General features: G+C 41.7%; 1 protein-coding gene across 2 annotated transcripts in view; it reads left to right on the forward strand.

Annotated features, from left to right (window-relative positions):
* Window positions 1-19,308, forward strand: part of kcnj14 (potassium inwardly rectifying channel subfamily J member 14) — a 62,538-nt gene that overhangs the window by 27,022 nt on the left and 16,208 nt on the right. Inside the window, exons 2-6 of one of the 2 annotated variants that reach the window (XM_073924505.1) lie at window positions 14,701-14,771; window positions 14,941-15,032; window positions 15,215-15,272; window positions 15,355-15,485; window positions 15,876-17,678. In XM_073924505.1, the coding sequence (XP_073780606.1) occupies window positions 16,623-17,678 (1,056 nt within the window). In that variant the 5' untranslated portion in view covers window positions 14,701-14,771; window positions 14,941-15,032; window positions 15,215-15,272; window positions 15,355-15,485; window positions 15,876-16,622. 2 annotated transcript variants of the gene reach the window in all.

Consider the following 19,308-nt stretch of genomic DNA (forward strand, 5'->3'; position numbering starts at 1 on the left):
GGTTTCTGCCTTGCCTGGCGTTCTTTGGGTCCGGTCCTCCTGAGCGGTGCGTATAAAGTTGCAACTTCACAAAGATAGCAACACAGTCGTGCAGCACGTCCTTTTCAGGACGGCGCTCCGACTGTGCGTTTCTGGATGCGGTGGTTTCCTGTCCTCGGATGATGAGCACGGGCACTGCTTTGCATGCCTGGGGGTCCAGCATGTTAATGCGCTGCTCGCGGGCAGTTCATGTCATCATTGCGACGCCATGACTGTTGTGCAGTAAAGATCGTGGCTAGCCTTTGCAAAAGGGCAAACCAACCCAGTTGTCCCCTGCTCTGCAGTGGGCACTCGGGCAGATCTGAGGGTTTAGTGAGAGATAATCCAGACCCGCTCGCCCCCTCCTGGCAGGTGAGCGCTGTCAAAACGGATCCTGAAACGGGCATGTTAGCCGTGCTTTCCCGGGCTGCTTCGGTCGTGGGTTGGAGATGGTTTATCCCCCAGCTCCGCGGCCGGACCAACTAGAGGGGCGTCCCCTTCTTCCCGGAGGTGCACAGTAGGCTCACGCGGTCTTGAAGGGCACGTATTTCTGCTCGTGCTGCGTATCCCTCCACCCTCACCACTCTTGACAGTGAAACGGCCAGGAGGTATGCGGCGATTCCTCAAGTTGAGTGCACGATGGCGGTCAATCCGCGTGGTGCCTCTTCTTGGCAGGGTCTGCCTCGTCTCCCATCCAAAGCCTGTAAGTTATCGGTCTCCCTCGGAGCTAGAGCTTACAAGGCTGCGGGCCAGGCTGCTTCCGCCTTGCATGCGGTAGCCACCTACCAGCGCTACCAAGCCCAGGTGCTGGCCGAGCTGCACGAGGGTGGGTCCAACCCAGGCTTATGAGCCTTGCACTGCAGCCGACTATGCTCTTCAGACTACTAAGTCCGCTGCGTGTGCGTTGGGGAAGACGATGTCCACACTAGTGATCCAGGAGCGCCACTCCTGGCTGATATGCGCAAAGTCGACAAAGTCCGCTTTCATGACTTCCCCATATCCCAAGCTGGCATGTTCGGCGACACTGTCTGTGAATTCACCCAGGAATTCGAGGCGGTGAGAGAGCAGTCTGATGGGTGATGTCTTATCAGCGGGTCCGTAAGCCCGCTTGGCCAGCCGTGTCATCCATACCTGCTCCTCGCCGAAGGTGCCAGCCTACGAGAGCTGCACCGCACCCGCACACGCCTCTGACGAAGCGAGCGCGTCGAGCACCTCGGAAGCAGGCAGCCCCCCTGCCCTGCCCAGAACGCTGCTAAGTCCAGCAACGGACCGCAAAGCATCCCTGGGACAGGCCATCTGGAGAAGAGGGAACTTGCTCTTTCCCAGCAGGAGGGCGGAGGGCGGGGCCCCATTTACAACGGCACTTTTTACTGCCATGAAAACATCATGAAAGAGCACTTTTCCACTTCCCCAGATGTGACAGCCCGAAATCTGCCAGTCTGGGATGCTATGCTTTCTAGCTTGCAGGTTCGGTGCTTTTCGCCAGTAGCTCACGAGCGCTGGGAGGACGGTATCCTTTCTCCCACCCCTCGAGCCTCCCCTCCGGAGCTCGGGTGCGGAGTGAGAGTAAATCTCTTACCTCCAGCTCTTCCGTGGGACCCGCGCACTTCCCGGATCGGCACACCCACTCCGCGCTGCCCCACTGCTGGTACGTCAGCGATTGTAGCGATGAGTCCATTAGCAAGAGCTCTGCCTGCCTGGTTAGCGTGGGCCAGCTCTTCGCACAATCAGACTCGGCTATGCGATTTAGTTCGCGAAACGGCCCCCCAGGTCACGGGTGTGTATTCACCAGGGTCAGCCCCCTGTCCACCCCTGTCTTGCGAGAGGAGATTGCTGTCCTCCTGGCGAAGGATGCAACCGAGCCGCTCTCTCCAGCCGAGATGGAGAGCAGGTTTTACAGCCCACACTTCATCGTGCCCAAAAGAGCGGTGGGTCACGGCCAATACTAGATCTGCGCGTTTTGAACCGCTGTCTGGACAAGCTGCTGTTCAGAATGCTCACGCAGAAGCACATCTTTTGGTGCGTTCGTCATCTAGGTTGGTCTGCAGCATTAGACCTGAAGGATGCGTATTTCCATGTCTGCACTCTTCCTCGCCACCGTCAGTTTCTGCGGTTTGCGTTTGAAGGTCGAGCTTGGCAATACAAAGTCCTCCCCTTCGGGCTCTCTCTGTCTCCGCGGGTCCTCACCAAGCCCGCGGAGGGTGCCTTAGCGCCTCTTCGGCTCGCGGGTATCCGCATACTCAATTTTCTTGACGACTGGCTGATTTTTACCCACTCTCAGAGCAATTGATTATGCACAGAGACAAAGTGCTCCGGCACTTCCACCTGTTGGGGTTTCAGGTCAACCGAGAAAAGAGCAAACTCGCCCCCGTGCAGAGGATCTCTTCTCTAGGGCTGGAGCTGGACTCAGTCACCATGGCAGCGCGCCTCTCTAGAGAGCGCGCTCAGCTGATGCTGTACTGTCTGAGAGAGCTCGACAGTAAAATAGTGGTCCCACTGAAACTATTTTAGAGGCTTCTGGGGCATATGGCATCCGCAGCCGCTTCACGCTGCTCGGATTACTCTATATGAGACCACTTCAGCACTGGCTTCACGATCGAGTCCCCAGACGCCCATGGCACGCGCGCGCACACAGAGTCTCTGTTACTGCGCTGTGTTGCCACGCCCTAAGCCCTTGGAGTGACCCCTCGTTCCTACAGGCCTGAGCGCCTCTAGGACAGGCGTCCAGTCTTGTTGTCATTTCAACAGACGCTTCCAACACGTGCTCGGGGGCTGTGCGTTGCGGGCATGCGCCTGCATACCTGTGAAAAGGTACCCAGTTGCATGCATTGGCATATCGCCTGGAGCTGTTGGCAGTGTTCCTCGCTCTCCACCGTTTTTTTTCCGGTGCTAGAGCGGCAACACATGCTGGTCAGGATGGAAAGTACGGCGGCGGCGGCTTATATCAACCAAATAGGGGGTATGCACTCTCGCCGCATGTCTCAGCTCGCCCGCCGTCTGCTCCTCTGGAGTCATCCGCGGCTGAAATCGCTGCACGCTATTTATATTCAGGCAAGCTCAACCGTGCAGCCGATGCACTCTCACGGCAGCCTTACGTCCTGGAGAATGGAGACTCCACCCCGAGTTTGTTCAGCTGATATGGGTGCGATTCGGGGAAGCCCAGATCAATCTGTTGCTTCCCCCGAGATCGCTCATTGCCAGTTGTTCTTTTCCCTGACCGAGTGCTCTCTGCACGGATGCACTGGCTTACAGCTGGCCTCGGGGCATGCGCGAATACGCGTTTCCCCAGTGAGCCTGCTCGCGCAGTTATTGTGCAAGGTCAGGGAGAACGAGGAACAGGCTGCTGGTTGCGCCCCTCTGGCTCAACCGGACCTGGATGTCAGAGCTCTCCCTCCTCGCGATAGCCCTCCCCTGGCAGTTCCCTTCGAGAGAGCACCTACTCTCTCAGGGACAGGGCACCATCTGGCACCTTTGCCAATCTTTGGAGGTCCTTAAATGCGAGGAAGACTTAGGTAACCTCCGATTGCGGTGGCTAATACTGACACTCAGGCTAGAGCCTCCTCCCCGAGCGCGCCTATGCCCTGAAGTAGAGTCTATTCACTGAATGGTGCGTCTCTCGCAGAGATGACCCCCGTAATATGCCAGATCAGTGTTGTGCTTTCTTTACGCAGAGAGAAGCTGGAGAGCAGGCTGTCGCCCTCCACACTCAAGGTTACGTGGCTGCCATCTTCGCTCTCATGATGTGGTGGCTGGCAGCACCGTGGGAACGCATAACCTCATCATCCGGTTCCTCAGAGGTGCTAGGCGAATTAATCCACCCCGCCCCCTCTCATGCCCTCTTAGGATCTCGCCCTCGTTACACGAGCCACGTCAGATCCCTTCGATTCTCGACTCTTTAGTATTCTCAGTATCTTTCTGTCCCTGAAGACAGCTCTGCTGGTCGCGTTGATATCGATTAGAGGGTCGGAGACCCGGAGGCATTTTTTCGGTCAGTGACTCGTGCCTGTAATTGGGCTGGCTTTCTCTCACGTCTTGAGACCCCGCCCGCAATATGTGCCCAAGGTTCCTACCACTCCTTTTTAATTCCAGGTAGTGAGCCTGCAAGCGCTTCCCCTGGAGGAGGCAGACCCAGCTCTTTCTTTATTGTCCAGTTCGCGCCTTGCGTATTATCCGGACCGCACTCAGAGTTTAGCAGCTCTTTGTCTGTTATGACGGTCGGCAGCAGGGAAGTGCCGTATTGAAATTAAGTTTTCCCACTGGATTGTGGATGCCATTCTCTCGCTTATCAGAGCCGAGGTGAGCCGCATCCCCCGAGAGTGCTTGCGCACTCCACTCGGAGCATCGCATCCTCTTGGGCGCAAGAGACATCTAACAGACATCTGTTGAGCTGCGGGCTGGGCGAGACCCAACTCAGTTGCAAGGTTTTACAATCTGCGAGTGGAGCCGGTTTCCTCAAGGGTATTAGGTAACACCTTGGTGATTGAGGAAACAATTCGGTAGGGTGTTGAAACACGCTTGCTGCACCATTCTCCCTAGCACAGAGATACGTGTGTCTTTTTATCTGTCAGTAAAGTTCCCCATCAGGTGAGCCCTGCAGATTCCTCCGTGGCCCCCAGCACTGACTCAGCGGAGGAGTCACTTGCTGGCCCACTACGTTGTAGGTCTGCCCGATGGTCAGCCCGCGTCTTGGGTATAGGTGCCTGCTATGCGTGATCCCCACTAGGTGATCCCATATGCTTATTCCGCCACGGTTAAGTCCCCTCCCTGGGTGGACCCGTGTCTTCCCTCTCCGCTTACCACTTTTTTCTATGCGTACTCCCCCTTCTTAGGGCTAGTCCATATGTAAATTCTGCCATCCATTCCCCCCTTGGGTAGCGGATGGCCTCTGCAGCGTCCTCCCTATCGGGATTGCAAGCTTCCCAACGTACTGTCGTATTATCTAGACCAGTGGTTCTCAAACTTTTTTCACCAAGTACCACCTTAGAAAAAAATTGTCTCTCCAAGTACCACCTTACGACGCTATTTTTTAACCAGTATTAAAAAATAGCGTTGTAGGCCTAATTAAGCAGCTACAGGTGTGCACAGTTTAAAAACGATGCAGATTAATTCGTATTATTAAGAATATGTATTATTGTCAGTAACTTTAAACATGTTAAATAGTCTGAACATTAACTGTGCTTGCAGGTAAAAAAAAAAAAAAAAAACGTTTGTATTGAAGACCTGAAATGTATTCTCAGCAACCCATAAAACATTGCATAGGAATAGATACAAATAAAAACCATTAATAATAAAATTTATTTAACATATATTAATAATATAATAAACCTGCACGAAATGCTTGTGAAATGTTTTTTGTACTCAAGTAAAAATATTATTACACTGCAAAAATAACACAAATTTTAGTAAATAATACTAATATTAGGTAAAAGTACAAAGTACTCTTTTAAAGAGTACTAGTTGGTTACTTTTGAAAAAAAAAAATCTGATTTTCATTATGAAATCACTTTTTTAAGTGTAAACCTGATTGAATGGTTTAATTGCTTAAATCCCAAAGCTGCATGTATAGGAATCTGCACTAACAAAGGAAGTGTGACCGATTTTTCCGTTCATGACAATTAATCTTTTTTCAATAGCACTGGTAAAACTACCACATAAACTTTAAGGCCATAGAGACACTTTTTGCCCATTTTTTAAAACTATTTTTTCAAGCTTTGAAAGGTTTAATTAAAGTATATGGAAAAAAAGTTTTAAATGTAGCCTTTTATTTACATATTTTACAATATTTTTCTTTACAATATGACAAATTTGTTTCTTAAAAAGCTGTACATTACATGTAGATTTTATTTTACACTTGATCTTAATCTAAAATAGAAACTTAAATAACACAAGTACACTTTCAGTAAAAAAAATAAAACAAATGACTTCATTTTACTTCAGGTATTTGAAATATGACAACAAAACATTTATCAAAGCAGTGCTTTAAGACCCTTATTGTTAATTTTGATAAATAAACAATAAGTAACAATGGATTGTTTTAAGACTGTAATGCTTTAAGACAGATCAGAATAAAGCTAAATGTATAAATCACACAAATACCTCATCCAGAAACATTTCCAGCATAATTCTTTTGCCGTAAAGAAATAAAAAATGTTCCACCTTTGCTAAAAGTAAGTTTCACTTCACAATACAGCCAAATAAGAAGACCATTAGCATTTTCATCGATAATGCATCAATCTATTTCTAAATACTTGATAACTTTGAATACTTTTGACTAAATTTAGTAAAGGAGCAAAAATAAATAATGTCTACTTTAATAGTTGAGAGATCGCGATTGTATTCAATCTGAGCACACAGGCGATCATGAGAGGACTTGCAGTTCATTTGGAAAAAAAGCCTATTTAAGAGCTAGCATATATGTTTTAGCGATTTCCGTACATGAATGAGCTCTCGTGTTAAAATAAAGCCCTCGCCACATTTGCAGAAATGAGTTATTGCGCAATACTTCCATTCCCGCGCCGCCATTTAGAATGTTTTTAGAGGAGTGACAGGTCAGAGGCGAGTCGACTGGCTGTCGGAGAGCGAAACGTGTATGTAGATCATCAAAAAGGCAGGAAATATGTTCGCGGTTTAATTACTCTGCTAGACATCTCTATAGTGAAAACATCCGAGAAGCATTATTCCAACAAAACATTTGTTTTTAAGTTGTTTATTTTCTGTCTCTGCAAAATAGAAAGTCTGTTGAAGTGGGATAAGTTAGGGCCAGGGACACGTTGGAGGACCTCGCCTCCCATGATGGGGGTGCGTCACGCTTGCTTGACTATCCCCTCATCGGGGGCGTTGGTAAGGTGCAGTCATTATGACGTTTTCCATAGTTCTCCCATACGTGGATTTTCCAAGATCAAATCCACTTATAGCACTGAAGTTCCCCAACCGAAGGGGAACGTTTGAGGTTACAGAAGTAAACCTTCGTTCCCCGTGGAGGGGAACGGAAGTGCTATACTCCATCGCCGTAATGACTGTCCCTTAACTGTTATGCTGTGTTCACACCACACGTGGATCAGGCGGATAAATCGCGCTATTTGCGCGTAAATAGCCGCGTGAACATTTGAGTTTACTCGTTTCATTCGCGCGTCAAACCCCACTTCATTCGCGTGTCAAATTCACTTCAGAACAGACTTCTGAAGTCTGAACAGATTCGCGTGATGGGCAGGGCTTTTGTCTGCCCGGTGACTCTAGCTTCATAGCTAAATGGCTAACTGGATTTTATGAAGAAAATAATCGTGTTTATGTGCTTTATGAAGATTGAAAAACAGCGTCGATACATTTAGGGTCGTGTCTGAGTCCACTACATCCTTTCAGAGGTGCATCCAGCTTTGTGAGCTCATAAACTCCTCCAGAAACTTAACCTTGATGACGGAGGCTTTCAGCCGTGCTTCTGACTGAGCCAAGCCGAGTTTGATTCACTGTCGGTGAAGGCTGGAGGATTTCCCTCGGAACACCGACAACACGTTCTACGTCACAATCACGCCCCCACAAGAGCAAGCTTCTGATTGGTACATGGCAAATGTACGCTTAAGTTCAGATTTTCGAATTCGAGAGATTCGCGCGAAACGCTCGTTAAAACGCTCAATTCGCCCTGCCCCATTCGCGCAATTTGTGTCATTCGCGCCACGCCATTTGCGCGTATCGCACCGCAGGATCTCTATTCGTGCGTTTGCATTGACTTAACATGTAAACCACAAAAAAATTGGTAAAAATTACTTTATTGGTTGATCAAATATTGTCATGGATCATATGTTACACATCATAACAATATAATTGTTTTTCTGTATTTTCTGTTCTTATTTGTTGTCTTTGTAGTTTTTTTTTTACTTTTAGTATGGCAATATTTCATTCATTTTATAAAATCCTAGTCATTTTTCTGATACTACAACATTAAATTGTGTAAAATAACTTTTGCTATATAAAATGTGTCCAAAAATCCAAAGGTCATCATTCTTTACCATTGAACAGATGGAATTATGTCCCACATTTATGAAAGATTCAGGAATGATGTCACTTGACCTTACTGATCAAGTTTAAAGTACTAAAAGGTTTACTTTTAATTGTTACGTTATAGAACGTATTAATTATTTGTTTGCTAATTTTATATATATAAATATTATATATATACAGATTTGTGTTTTGTTATGCATTTGGAGCTGATGTTGTGTTGTGCGCTGTGGAGCATGCGCAGCTTTCTCTCTCTCTCTCCCCCTCCCTCTAGAGCTGCGCTTGATTGCGGTCCAGCCGTGTTGCGTGTGGGAGCGTATATAAGCTGGAGGAGAGGAACAATGGGGAGATCTTTCTGCTCGGTGCAGGTCGCAAATCTCCGTCGTCGTCGCTGCTGTTGTTCCGAGCGTCTCCTATCTCCTGCCCCAAATTGTTGGTTGACTTGGTGTGAATAGATTGATTTCTGTTACTAATTATTTTCTTAAACGACTCTCTGTTAAATGTGAATCTATTGGCTTTTCTGATTAGATACCTATTTATATATATTAGTTTTGGAGAAACAGAAGCGGTAGGTTGGGAATCGCCATTTACTTTAAAACGTTTTCTCCTGGTTTGTGGTAGCAAGGGAGAAAGGGAAGCTTGCTGTAATTTTATTTGGGGTACTTTTATTTGAGCAGGTAAGTTAGAATTATTTCCCCGCAAGTTAGCTGTCTTTTTGTTTATTATTTTGGCCTGGATTCCCTTCCGAAGAGATGCTTCTATCTTTGTTTTCTAAGTAAATAAATATTGTTACTACTTGATCAGCGTTGTGATTATTGTGAGTTGGGACAGGAGAAGGGGAAAACCCTAAATTGAGTATTTGAGTTTCTCTTTATTTATTTATTTTTTACACTTGTTATTGTTCCCACCAACCCTAGACTGGTCGGGACGTAACATTAATATTTAAAAATATTTAGATCTGAAAAGTTCCTAAACCACGAATTAAGTTTGTAAAACATCAGAATCCCTGTTACGTGGTGGGCTTTTTAATTAATCATGCTTGCATTAGTGCAAGTGGGATTTTTTGTTACATTAAAAAAATACGCTTTAAAAAGAACTGATTTTTGTATGTTTATCATTAATGAATAAATATGTTAAATATTTCCAACAAGAAAATGGAAAGAATTCTCTCCTGTGAAGTAAGTTTTTTTCCTTAACTTTTTTTAAATGCACAATGTACCTCCGATTATAGAAGCTAGCATATGCTTCCAGTGCTTATTCAGTATGACATCGTTCCCATCCATTAAAAAAAAAAAAAGCTGTTAACATTGTTATGTAGTCAGAAGTTGATAGTTGTGTAACCTTTGAGCTGATTTGATTTTGCATAGATTTGGAAGATTTCCTGTTAATTGCTGTGCCCCCTGATACAAGCGTGGCACTGCTGCCCTGGCTCTCCGCCTGTAATTATTCTAAAATGTCTGCATATCACGCTGACCTTGGTCCCGTATCTCACACCTCTGAATGCTGCACATGCTGGAATGGATCAGGTCTGTCTGAGTAGCACTCCACTCTCATAAGCAGCATTGGAGATTTCACTAGACACCTCCAACAAGAGGAAGAGAAAGATAAGGAGAGAGAATGTGAGAGAGATCCTGACTTTTAATATGTGTGCAAATTCATGATAACCAGAGTATGATTTCTGATTTTCCCAGGTCAGTCATTTTGGTCTTCGCCAAGTTTGAATTGTCAAAAATTTCTATAATTTACAGCCAATTGTTATGAAACTCGGTTTGTGTATTCGGGACCTTTTGGTCAAACGTTATAATAATATTTCTAAAATGCTTTTGACTAATTTTGCCTATTGGTATGAAACTTGATCCATTCATTGGGTTGTCCAGAGAAATACCAATTATGCCTTAATTAACTGATCTTCCTGTCAGCCATCTAGTCTTAAGTCAAAAACCTTCTTTTTCAAAGTCCACCTACATTGTTTGGCTGATTTGCTCCAAAATTGACTCAGATCATCTTCAGACCATGCTGACGAAAGGTTATTGAATTTGTTTCGATAAGTGTAACGGTTTTGGTTTACTGCACCGATAAATGTAATGGCATGATGCCAAACTACATCAAACTACATCTGAGGCTCTGTATCTCTGTCATAGTTAAAGATAATGACACCAAATTTTAGATCTATCTAAACTTTTGTCTACATATGCTTATTTTGAACACAGATACTAATTATGCCATAATCTGCCAAACTTTCTCCCTGCCTTTTTGATTTTGTTGAAACCATTCTTTTTTAACTCCTCTTAGACTGTTGGTCCAATCTTCACCAAATGTAATCATCTTCAGACTATCTAGACCAAAAGTTATGAAATTCATATTGATAGACAAAACTGTTGTAATTTAGCAAATGTGCAAACTTGATGTAATGCTGTCAGATGACATTACAGGCTGAATCACTGCAATGGCTTGAAGTATTCAAACCAAACTTAATGTGTGTGATCTAGACCTGACATTGACCAAACTACGTCAGCCTTCACCACCTTCTGTGTAAAACTGACAAACATTAAAATTCTATCAATAGCAATCATGCAAAATTTATTGAATGATTTTGAATAGTTTTTTCTAATGGCATGAGACTGGTCTTGTTAGATTCCCTGTATCATACAGAGCTCATTGATATTATTTAATCCCTAAATGACACGACTTCCTGTCCACCTTCTTGAATTAGTTTGATAATCTGTTGTTTTGAACTCTCCATAGATTGTTAGCCCAATTTCCACCAAATTTGGCTCAGACCATGCTGCCAAAAGGTATAGAATTTTCCCTTTGCTCTGTAGCTTGTTGCTGTGCTTGTTTATGATGTGGCCGCTGGGTCGCTTGACCCTAATAATTGCTGTTTGTAGCTATATTTGCTATTGTTATTGTTAGATTTTGTTCTTTTTGTTGTCATTTTTTTATATTTATCATACTTTTAAAAAATGTTAATCCTCTCGGTATAAACAAATCATTATTGTCTCCAGCAAAACTGTCATTATTGCTGCAAATGAAAACATCTTTGCTTTGTAAAAAAAATCATATCAATTAAAATATATATTTTTCCAAAAGTTACCTTTTTTCTTGTTATTCATTTACTATAGTTCTTTGTTTTTGGAGATAACTACAACATGCATGAAACTAAACTAAAAATAGCATGCATGTATAATTATGACAGTTTCATGCTAAATGCAAAGCATAGAAAAGTTAAACATATTCAAAACCTAAAATGTGTAACTAATTGTTGAAGTTGGTCTTATTAGATACTAATGAGCAGAATAGCTCTCCGGCAGTGGTGTTTTTTTAGCAGAGTTAATCAATAGATGTAGCACTCTAATGAGATCTGAAACAGAATATTCATAGATAAACAGCCCTGGGTTAAAATATAACATATAGAGGTTTCAGTCAGAGGTCACTGACTTGTGATGAAATAAGGTGTGACATGCATAAGCACTCTTCAGTTTCTGTTGTGAATGTCATTAATTTTACAGAAAGCAAGGCGATTGCACTGAGCAAAACATAAAAAGCCCTGTGAGACCTGAATGTTTTCTTGATGTTCTAGCTTTTAGATTTATATTTAAAGTCAAGACCAAAGCAATTTACCAAATGTAATACAAATGTTCTTAAAATGTATTAATAAAAAATACTTTCAGCTTTTGGAAAATATGGCTTGATAATGCTCTGTTGGAGTAAAGTGTGTACTTTGTCACAGAATGGCATTGAATGAATAGACCTAATAGTTTATTCATTAATTGATTTTACTTCGGCTTAGTCTCTGATTTATCAGGGGTCAGCACAGTGGAATGAACCACCAACTATTCTGACATATGTCTCAGGCAGCAGATGCGCTTCAAGTCACAACCCAGTACTTGGGAAACACCCAGACATGCTTGCAATTTAGTTAATCCTATTCTCCTATAGCGCATGTATTTGGACTGTGGCGGAAACTGTAGCACCCAGAGGAAACTCAAACAAACACAGAGAGAATATGCAAACTCCCACATGCACACTCCATAAGGTCAACTGGCCCAGCTGGGACTCAAACTAGCGACCTTCTTGCTGTGTAATGACAGTGCTAACCACTGAGCCAGAATCACCAGAAAGCAATAGATCATTCACTACCTTTACAAGTGCCGTTTCGGTACTATGGAGGGGGCGAATATCAGATTGAAAAGGGTCAGAGAGATTATTATCAACTAGAAACTAGAAAAGACTGGAGTTGGGCAGCAGAAGTACTTTCCACTAATTTAGATATAAAAGATCATCTTTCGGAGACCCCCCTCCACCCCAGCTCCACCTGTGTTTAGATTTGCTTCAAGGGTTACATTTATATTATTTTTGCAGCAGCAGTGTGTTATATTTTCAGACCTAATTGAAAACAACTTTTCAATGCTGTGAGCAAGTAGAACAAGTACAACTAACCAAAACATAGTTTGTGGATTTACCATTTGCCAAGTCTATTGCTCCAACAAACATTCGCAAACTGTGTCGCAAACTTGTGCACTTGAAGACTAATAATAATAATAATAATAATAGTAATAATAATAATAATAATAATCATCATCATCATCATTAATATTATTTATATTATTATTATTATTGTAGGATTATTAAAATTTACTCATAAATATTAAATTTAATTTTATAATTAATAGCCTCATTATTTATTTATTTATATTATTTAAATATGATATTAGAATAGTGTTAGCTTTTGTAAGTAATTTTATGTTTTAGAACAGAATATGTAATTTTCAACTTCTCAATAATATTATTAAAGCAAACATCGGCCCTATATGTGCCATTTACATATATTTTAATTAATATGGAAAGCGAGTGCATGTTTTTACCAAAACTAATATTGGATTTTATTTAAATGCGTGTTTCTGTAAAACAATATAATTTGCACAAAGAAATGACGGGGGTTGCTCTATAAAGAAGAAGTTACTCCACTCCGTTTAGCGCATCATTATGGGCGTTTTACGTCATAACTAATGTGGTTCAAGCGATAGATCTGCGACAAAGAAACTACTGGTTTTGGGGAACACTCGTTCCTACGTTCTTTTCCCAAACGATGCATCAAACTATAATAGTTCAGCCACGAGTTATGTTGTTTTTTGGGAAACGCACCCCTGCTTCACACTTTGTATTGAATATACACATTTCAGTAATAACGGCAGACTAATGACCTCAGACAAACACAGCACATTCAAAAACTGCAGTGCTTTTTACTTTTCTTTAAAGTCTTCATCCCAGCCACTAGCACCACATCTAAAATATTTTTTTTTATTTATTTTTTTTATTGCATAGGGGGTAATGTAGTCATTTAACTTTACAATTTGTAATGTTGCAATATGTACTGGAATAATGATGACTGGTTCCTTTACTTGAAAGCTCAGATTTGATCATCATAATTTGTTTTGTTTACAGAGTTTGAGGTTTACTGTATCATTATTATTCACACCTTAAAGTTTGCTTTGATTGTTCAGTATTTGCACTTTACTATTAAACACACTTCTTAAAATAACACTTACAGTATGTTAATTTTATTATAAAAACATTCATTCATTTTCTTGTCAGCTTAGTCCTTTTATTAATCTGGGGTCACCACAGCGGAATGAACCACCAACTTATCCAGCAAGTTTTTACGCAGTGGATGCCCTTCCAGCCACAACCCATCTCTGGGAAACATCCACACATTGTCATTCACACACACACACACACACTACGGACAATTTATCCTACCCAATTCACCTGTACTGCATGTCTTTGGACTGTGGGGGAAACCAGAGCACCCAGAGGAAACCCACGCGAACGCAGGGAGAACATTTCCACACAGAAACGCCAACTGAGCTGAGGCTCGAACCAGCGACCTTCTTGCTGTAAGGCGAACGTGCTACCTTTTTGTTTTGACAATTAAAATTGTTTGCCCTAGTAATGTAAAACAGAAATTTGTGAGCACTTAATTTTGAATATTTGTATGTATTTTAGTTGGCTATGCCATGATTCTAGTAAATAATCAAGGCAAATATGTGACAAAGTGATTAAAAATTATTCATAGCTGTTATTATAGCCTGAAGAAGTAATACACCTAATAAATATCCAAGGTTACATAATCAAAGTGAGAAGGAAGTGTCACTAGTCTCTAAAAGACATCAGACGTCTTTTTATTGTGATCTTCCTCCACTCTTATAGTCTCTTCAGTGTTTAACCCTATGAACAATCTTGAATATCCAATAAGATTCTCCACAATATCTTGTTCTTTGATTCATTTGTTCCTCTACAACCAGATATTTGGGGGACTTCCAAGAGTTAGCAACATTGTTAAAAAATTACAGGAAAAAAACAGCTGACATATGGCGACACGGAAGGGCATCCACTGCATAATAACATATGCTGGATAAGTAGGTGGTTCATTCCCCTGTGGCTCAAACATTCTCACTTTAACGCTGTCAGAGGGTTTGAGTCATTTTAGAACGGCTCACCGTTTTTCAAAGTCAGTTAATCTGGAAAGTTAGGCTGCCAGTTAATGGGTTTGTCAGATAATTATGAAAAATAGTCACCATGTGCAAGATTAGCTCCAATAACTGGGAGCTATATAATGACTGACCTGTTTTTTATAAATATATAAATCATTAAAAGGTACTAATTTTTTCTCAATTTTATATTTTGAAGCTAAATCCTGCTGACTGAAAGGGCATCAAAGAATATACAGGATCTATGACCTTTGGTAAATTCCAGAAGCGGTAAATATCCATATTTTGTAGTTGAGTCTTAAAGAATAGTGAATTGTGACAATGTCTTGAAAACAATCTGACATACTCTACATAAATTAAATATGTTTTGTTGTCATATTTGAGTATTTTGATCTTGCCTTTTAAATTGCATAACTTTCATATCCTGTTTTCTACCCAGGAGACAGTGATGTCCGCAACGCAAAACCACCTACAGAAAGATTAAGGAACATTACGCGACCTGAAAAACTTTTTTCTAGCATCAATATCAGTGTGAGAGCAGCAGATTCTGTCACCTCTTACTCTGGAAATGTTCTTTTTCTATACTGTCACTTATTGATTCTGTTTTGAGTGTTACATTTTTCTCAACTCTATTGTGACATGTTTTAGTTCAAGTGGACTTGTCATGACTAGACACCTTTTAAAGGATTCTCTTTTCTATTACGTTCATTAAGCCTTGATCTACATGTTTCTCAAAGGAGGAATTTGAAAAAAGACAACATCACTTATCAGGTCTGATTTTTTTTCTCTGTCACTTTATTTTTAATACTTTATGCTTAAGCTTACACTTGTGTGGCCTGCTGTTTACTTTTAGGGGATATTTCAACAACTGCACAGTGTTTTTTTGTTTGTTTTGTCGAACAAACTGGACTTGGTCTCTGAGGAAGATCTAAAAGCATAACCTAGCTTTTTTAAGCTTTTGGAAAGGACAAAGTTCATCAACAGGTCATAATTCATCTCTCTCCAAATCTCTTTTCATTATTTTTGTGCGCATTATCAGATGTTCCCCTGTAATTTACTTACTGAGCTTCAATGAAGAGGTTTTTACTAGCTCAAAATGTCAGTTTCTTTTGGAGAACTGGGCTGTTGCTGTGAGACTGTAAAATCAGTTGGGACCAGACTGGAGATGGGACCTTGACTTTGAGAGAATGACTATTTGAATAGTTTTAATGTCTAACTTGATTGGGAATGGGACCTATTCTTTGTAAAATAGTTAAAAATACTCAATCTTGAAGAAAAAGTGGTCACAACTAAAGAGTTTTCAGAAATGTTTGGAATTTTTCATATTAATTCCATGTCTCTCTGTCTCTTTAAACATCTGTCCATTTAAATAAGGAAATGTGGAGAGGTCCTAAAAGGAAAGACTGGTCTGTATATGCATGCTGTTACTTTGGTGTCTTTTATTATTAATTGCTTAAATATGTTCTAGACTTTTTAATGCACGAAAAATATTAGTTCTTTTCAACCTACCCTATATGTTCTAAAGATTGAGACTGAGGCTTATTTATATTTTTCCTTTCATGTTATGTAAGTTTGAATTTCCTTGTGCATCCTTGTACTCTTCCTTGTTTGTTTGTGCCTTTTAGTTCCTCGCTTTCTTATTTAGTAGCTGTATGTTAGATCTAATGCTCCATTGTTTTCCTCTGTCTGGTCTCTGCCTGCCATCTGACCTTGTCAGAACTGTTGCTAATGCTGCGAAACTGGATTCTTTTATTTACTTGATCTAGACACTTTGGAACTTTTTGAGTTCAGTGAAATTCAATTGGAAATCCAGTTTATTGGTGTGTCCTTTAAGCAAAGACTCTACTTGAATCTTCACAAGAGGGACACTGATGATGTCAGAGATGATCTCAAATGCAATTGTGTTCCGTCTCTGGGCAGTGATTGGCTGCCGGGATTTGAATGACAATAAGGACTCATCCAGGCCGTAAGCCTCATTGTGGAATACAATCTACTTTTCATATTTTGGATTAATCTATCTATATCAGTATCAAACAAAATCAAGGATTTCCATCTACACTGGATTTATCGTGAACACTTCATTTTTCAGATATTTTTTCAGTCACTCTGTGGGGGTCTGTAATGGGGGCCGCTCGAGTGAAGCGGCGCTTCAGTGCGGTTGTGGACACCCCTCTGGATGAGGAAGAAGTCATGAGGCTGGCACAAAGTGATGATGGCACTTCCTCCCATTCGGGCACACTTCCATCTCCCAACTGCAATGGCAAAGTGCTCAGCATTCTCCACAGCAATGGAGGAAGGAGCGGAGAGAGAGATGAGGATGAGGATGATGATGATGATGCGGACAAGGATGATGATGATGAGGAGGAAGGGGGAGGAAGGAGGGGAGGGGGAGGACGTGGGTCGGCACTCAGTGGGGAGTCTGGGGTTGAAGGGAGGTGGGAAAGGAACAAAAGAGCATCCTTACCTTCCCTTTCCCCCACACCGCTCCGTGATCGCCGCCGCCAGTCCCGCCGGCCCCGAAGGCGCTTTGTAGGCAAGGACGGGCGCTGCAACGTCACCTTCGTCAACATGAGCGAAAGGGGCCAGCGCTACCTAACTGACCTCTTCACCACCTGCGTTGACATCCGCTGGCGCTGGATGCTCGTGGTGTTCACCCTCTCCTTCTTGCTCACCTGGCTTCTCTTTGGTTTCACGTTCTGGCTCATTGCTGCAGCTCATGGGGATTTGAATCCCTTAGCATCATCTTCCTCTTCTCCCTCATCTCTTTCATCCTCTCTGGCTCCACTGGATGCCACCGAAGGTTCCAGTCGAGTGGAAATGGTAGCAGAGACAGAGGAACCCTGCTTTCAGCAGGTGAACAGCTTCATGGCGGCGTTCCTCTTCTCTCTAGAGACACAGACATCTATAGGTTATGGCTTCCGGAGTGTTACCGAGGCCTGCCCCCTGGCGGTGTTGGCTGTCGTTTTGCAGTGCATTGTGGGCTGCATCATCGACGCTTTCATCATTGGGGCGGTAATGGCTAAGATCGCCAAGCCCAAGAAGCGCAATGAGACACTGGTGTTCTCGGATGTGGCTGTGGTGGCCGTGAGGGACGGGAAACTCTGCATGATGTGGCGAGTGGGAAACTTGCGTAAGAGCCACCTGGTGGAGGCTCATGTTCGAGCACAGCTACTCAAGGTTAGTGAGTCTTTTTCAATTTATTACTTTTATTGTTATGTCTATTAAGGAATCATGAAAAGGGTTTTTAATAGTATTTAATGTCTTCCATGAGGACCATAGTTTTGTCATATATTCAGTCATCTGCAAGAAACAGTATTAACAACTCTCACTTTATAAATATCCATATAAAATTCATATATGATGAATTCATATATGAAACTGTTGACATGTGGTTTGTTATTTAGCTGCTGCCTGATATAATGTAATTGGCTACGTTATCTTTCAAAGAAAGTTTTACATCATTCACTGAAACTCAATTACCAAGTAATAAACTTTCATATACTCTAAAACAAACATATATCCATATAAGACTCCTTTAAACAACCATCCACTCATGTCTAATATTGAGTAAAATTGTTTCACAGCAGACCAAAGTCAGGCCTGGATTCACATTGACAGAAGGGTCTTTCCAAGATTTTTGAGTAATGAAAACATTACTATGATGTAGAGGAGAACCAAATCCACAAGACCAGACTGATGGAAACAGATCTCAAAATAGAAATCTTATATATAGAAATAAATACAAATTACATGTGACATAATAGTTCATAAGAATTTTACATGTATAAAATATACATACTGTACAAGTCAAATATTGTCATTTTTTGACAACTTTTAGAATTACAAATATGTACACATATATTACGTAAATAAATGCTATATTTGTTACCCTTACAAATATATTACCTATAATTTGTATATGTGTCCATATGGCTGTATATGAACACACACACACACACACACACACACACACACATATATATATATATATATATATATATATATATATATATATATATATATATATATATATATATATATATATATATGGTTGAAAATAAATATAAACAGTGATTTTTGCATTATTTTGATAAATTATTGACCATTATGACGTTTTATATACAGTATGTGTAATCCAATTGTAATTTGCTTATGTTGCCACATATCATATGCCATATATCAGCTTTCTATATGGGGACGTAAAGTGAGAAAAACAATTACAGTAAACCTACATTATGATGGAATGAATAAAACTAGTTTAGTGTATCCACGGGCTGTACTGTTCCCTCTACACTTAAACCATAATGAAACCTGTATCATATATTTTAAACAATAATATTTTATGATTGTTAAAGATTGATTATTGAATCCATGTGCATCTTGTGTGCTGGTGATCTAAAGTTTTGTTCCTGTAGTATTTGTATGATAAAAGAATTATGTGAACCAATGATCCTGCAAATGCAAGACTTTTAAGGAAATGAATGCAGCATGCAGAGGTTTGAACATTGGAGAGCCTGAGTTAAAAGTAGCGATGTCACCGACTCGGTCCCAGTCATTCCCCTCGCTGACCAGCAGAGGTCACCATCTCCGGACTTCTAACCATTACGTCATCCTTCTCGCTCAGATCCCAGCACACCTGTTCTCCATCTCACTAATGACCCACGTACCACATATAAGCAGCTCACACACACACTCCATTGCGAAGTCTTGTTTAGCCCCGGCCAGCATTTCTGAGCGTTCTATCCTGCCTGATCTCCCGTTTACCACTTCAGCCCGTTCCTCGACTCTGTTCTGTCTTCTGCCTGCC

The sequence above is a fragment of the Danio rerio genome, chromosome 16 (assembly GCF_049306965.1).
Source record: "Danio rerio strain Tuebingen ecotype United States chromosome 16, GRCz12tu, whole genome shotgun sequence".
Classification (NCBI taxonomy): domain Eukaryota; kingdom Metazoa; phylum Chordata; class Actinopteri; order Cypriniformes; family Danionidae; genus Danio; species Danio rerio.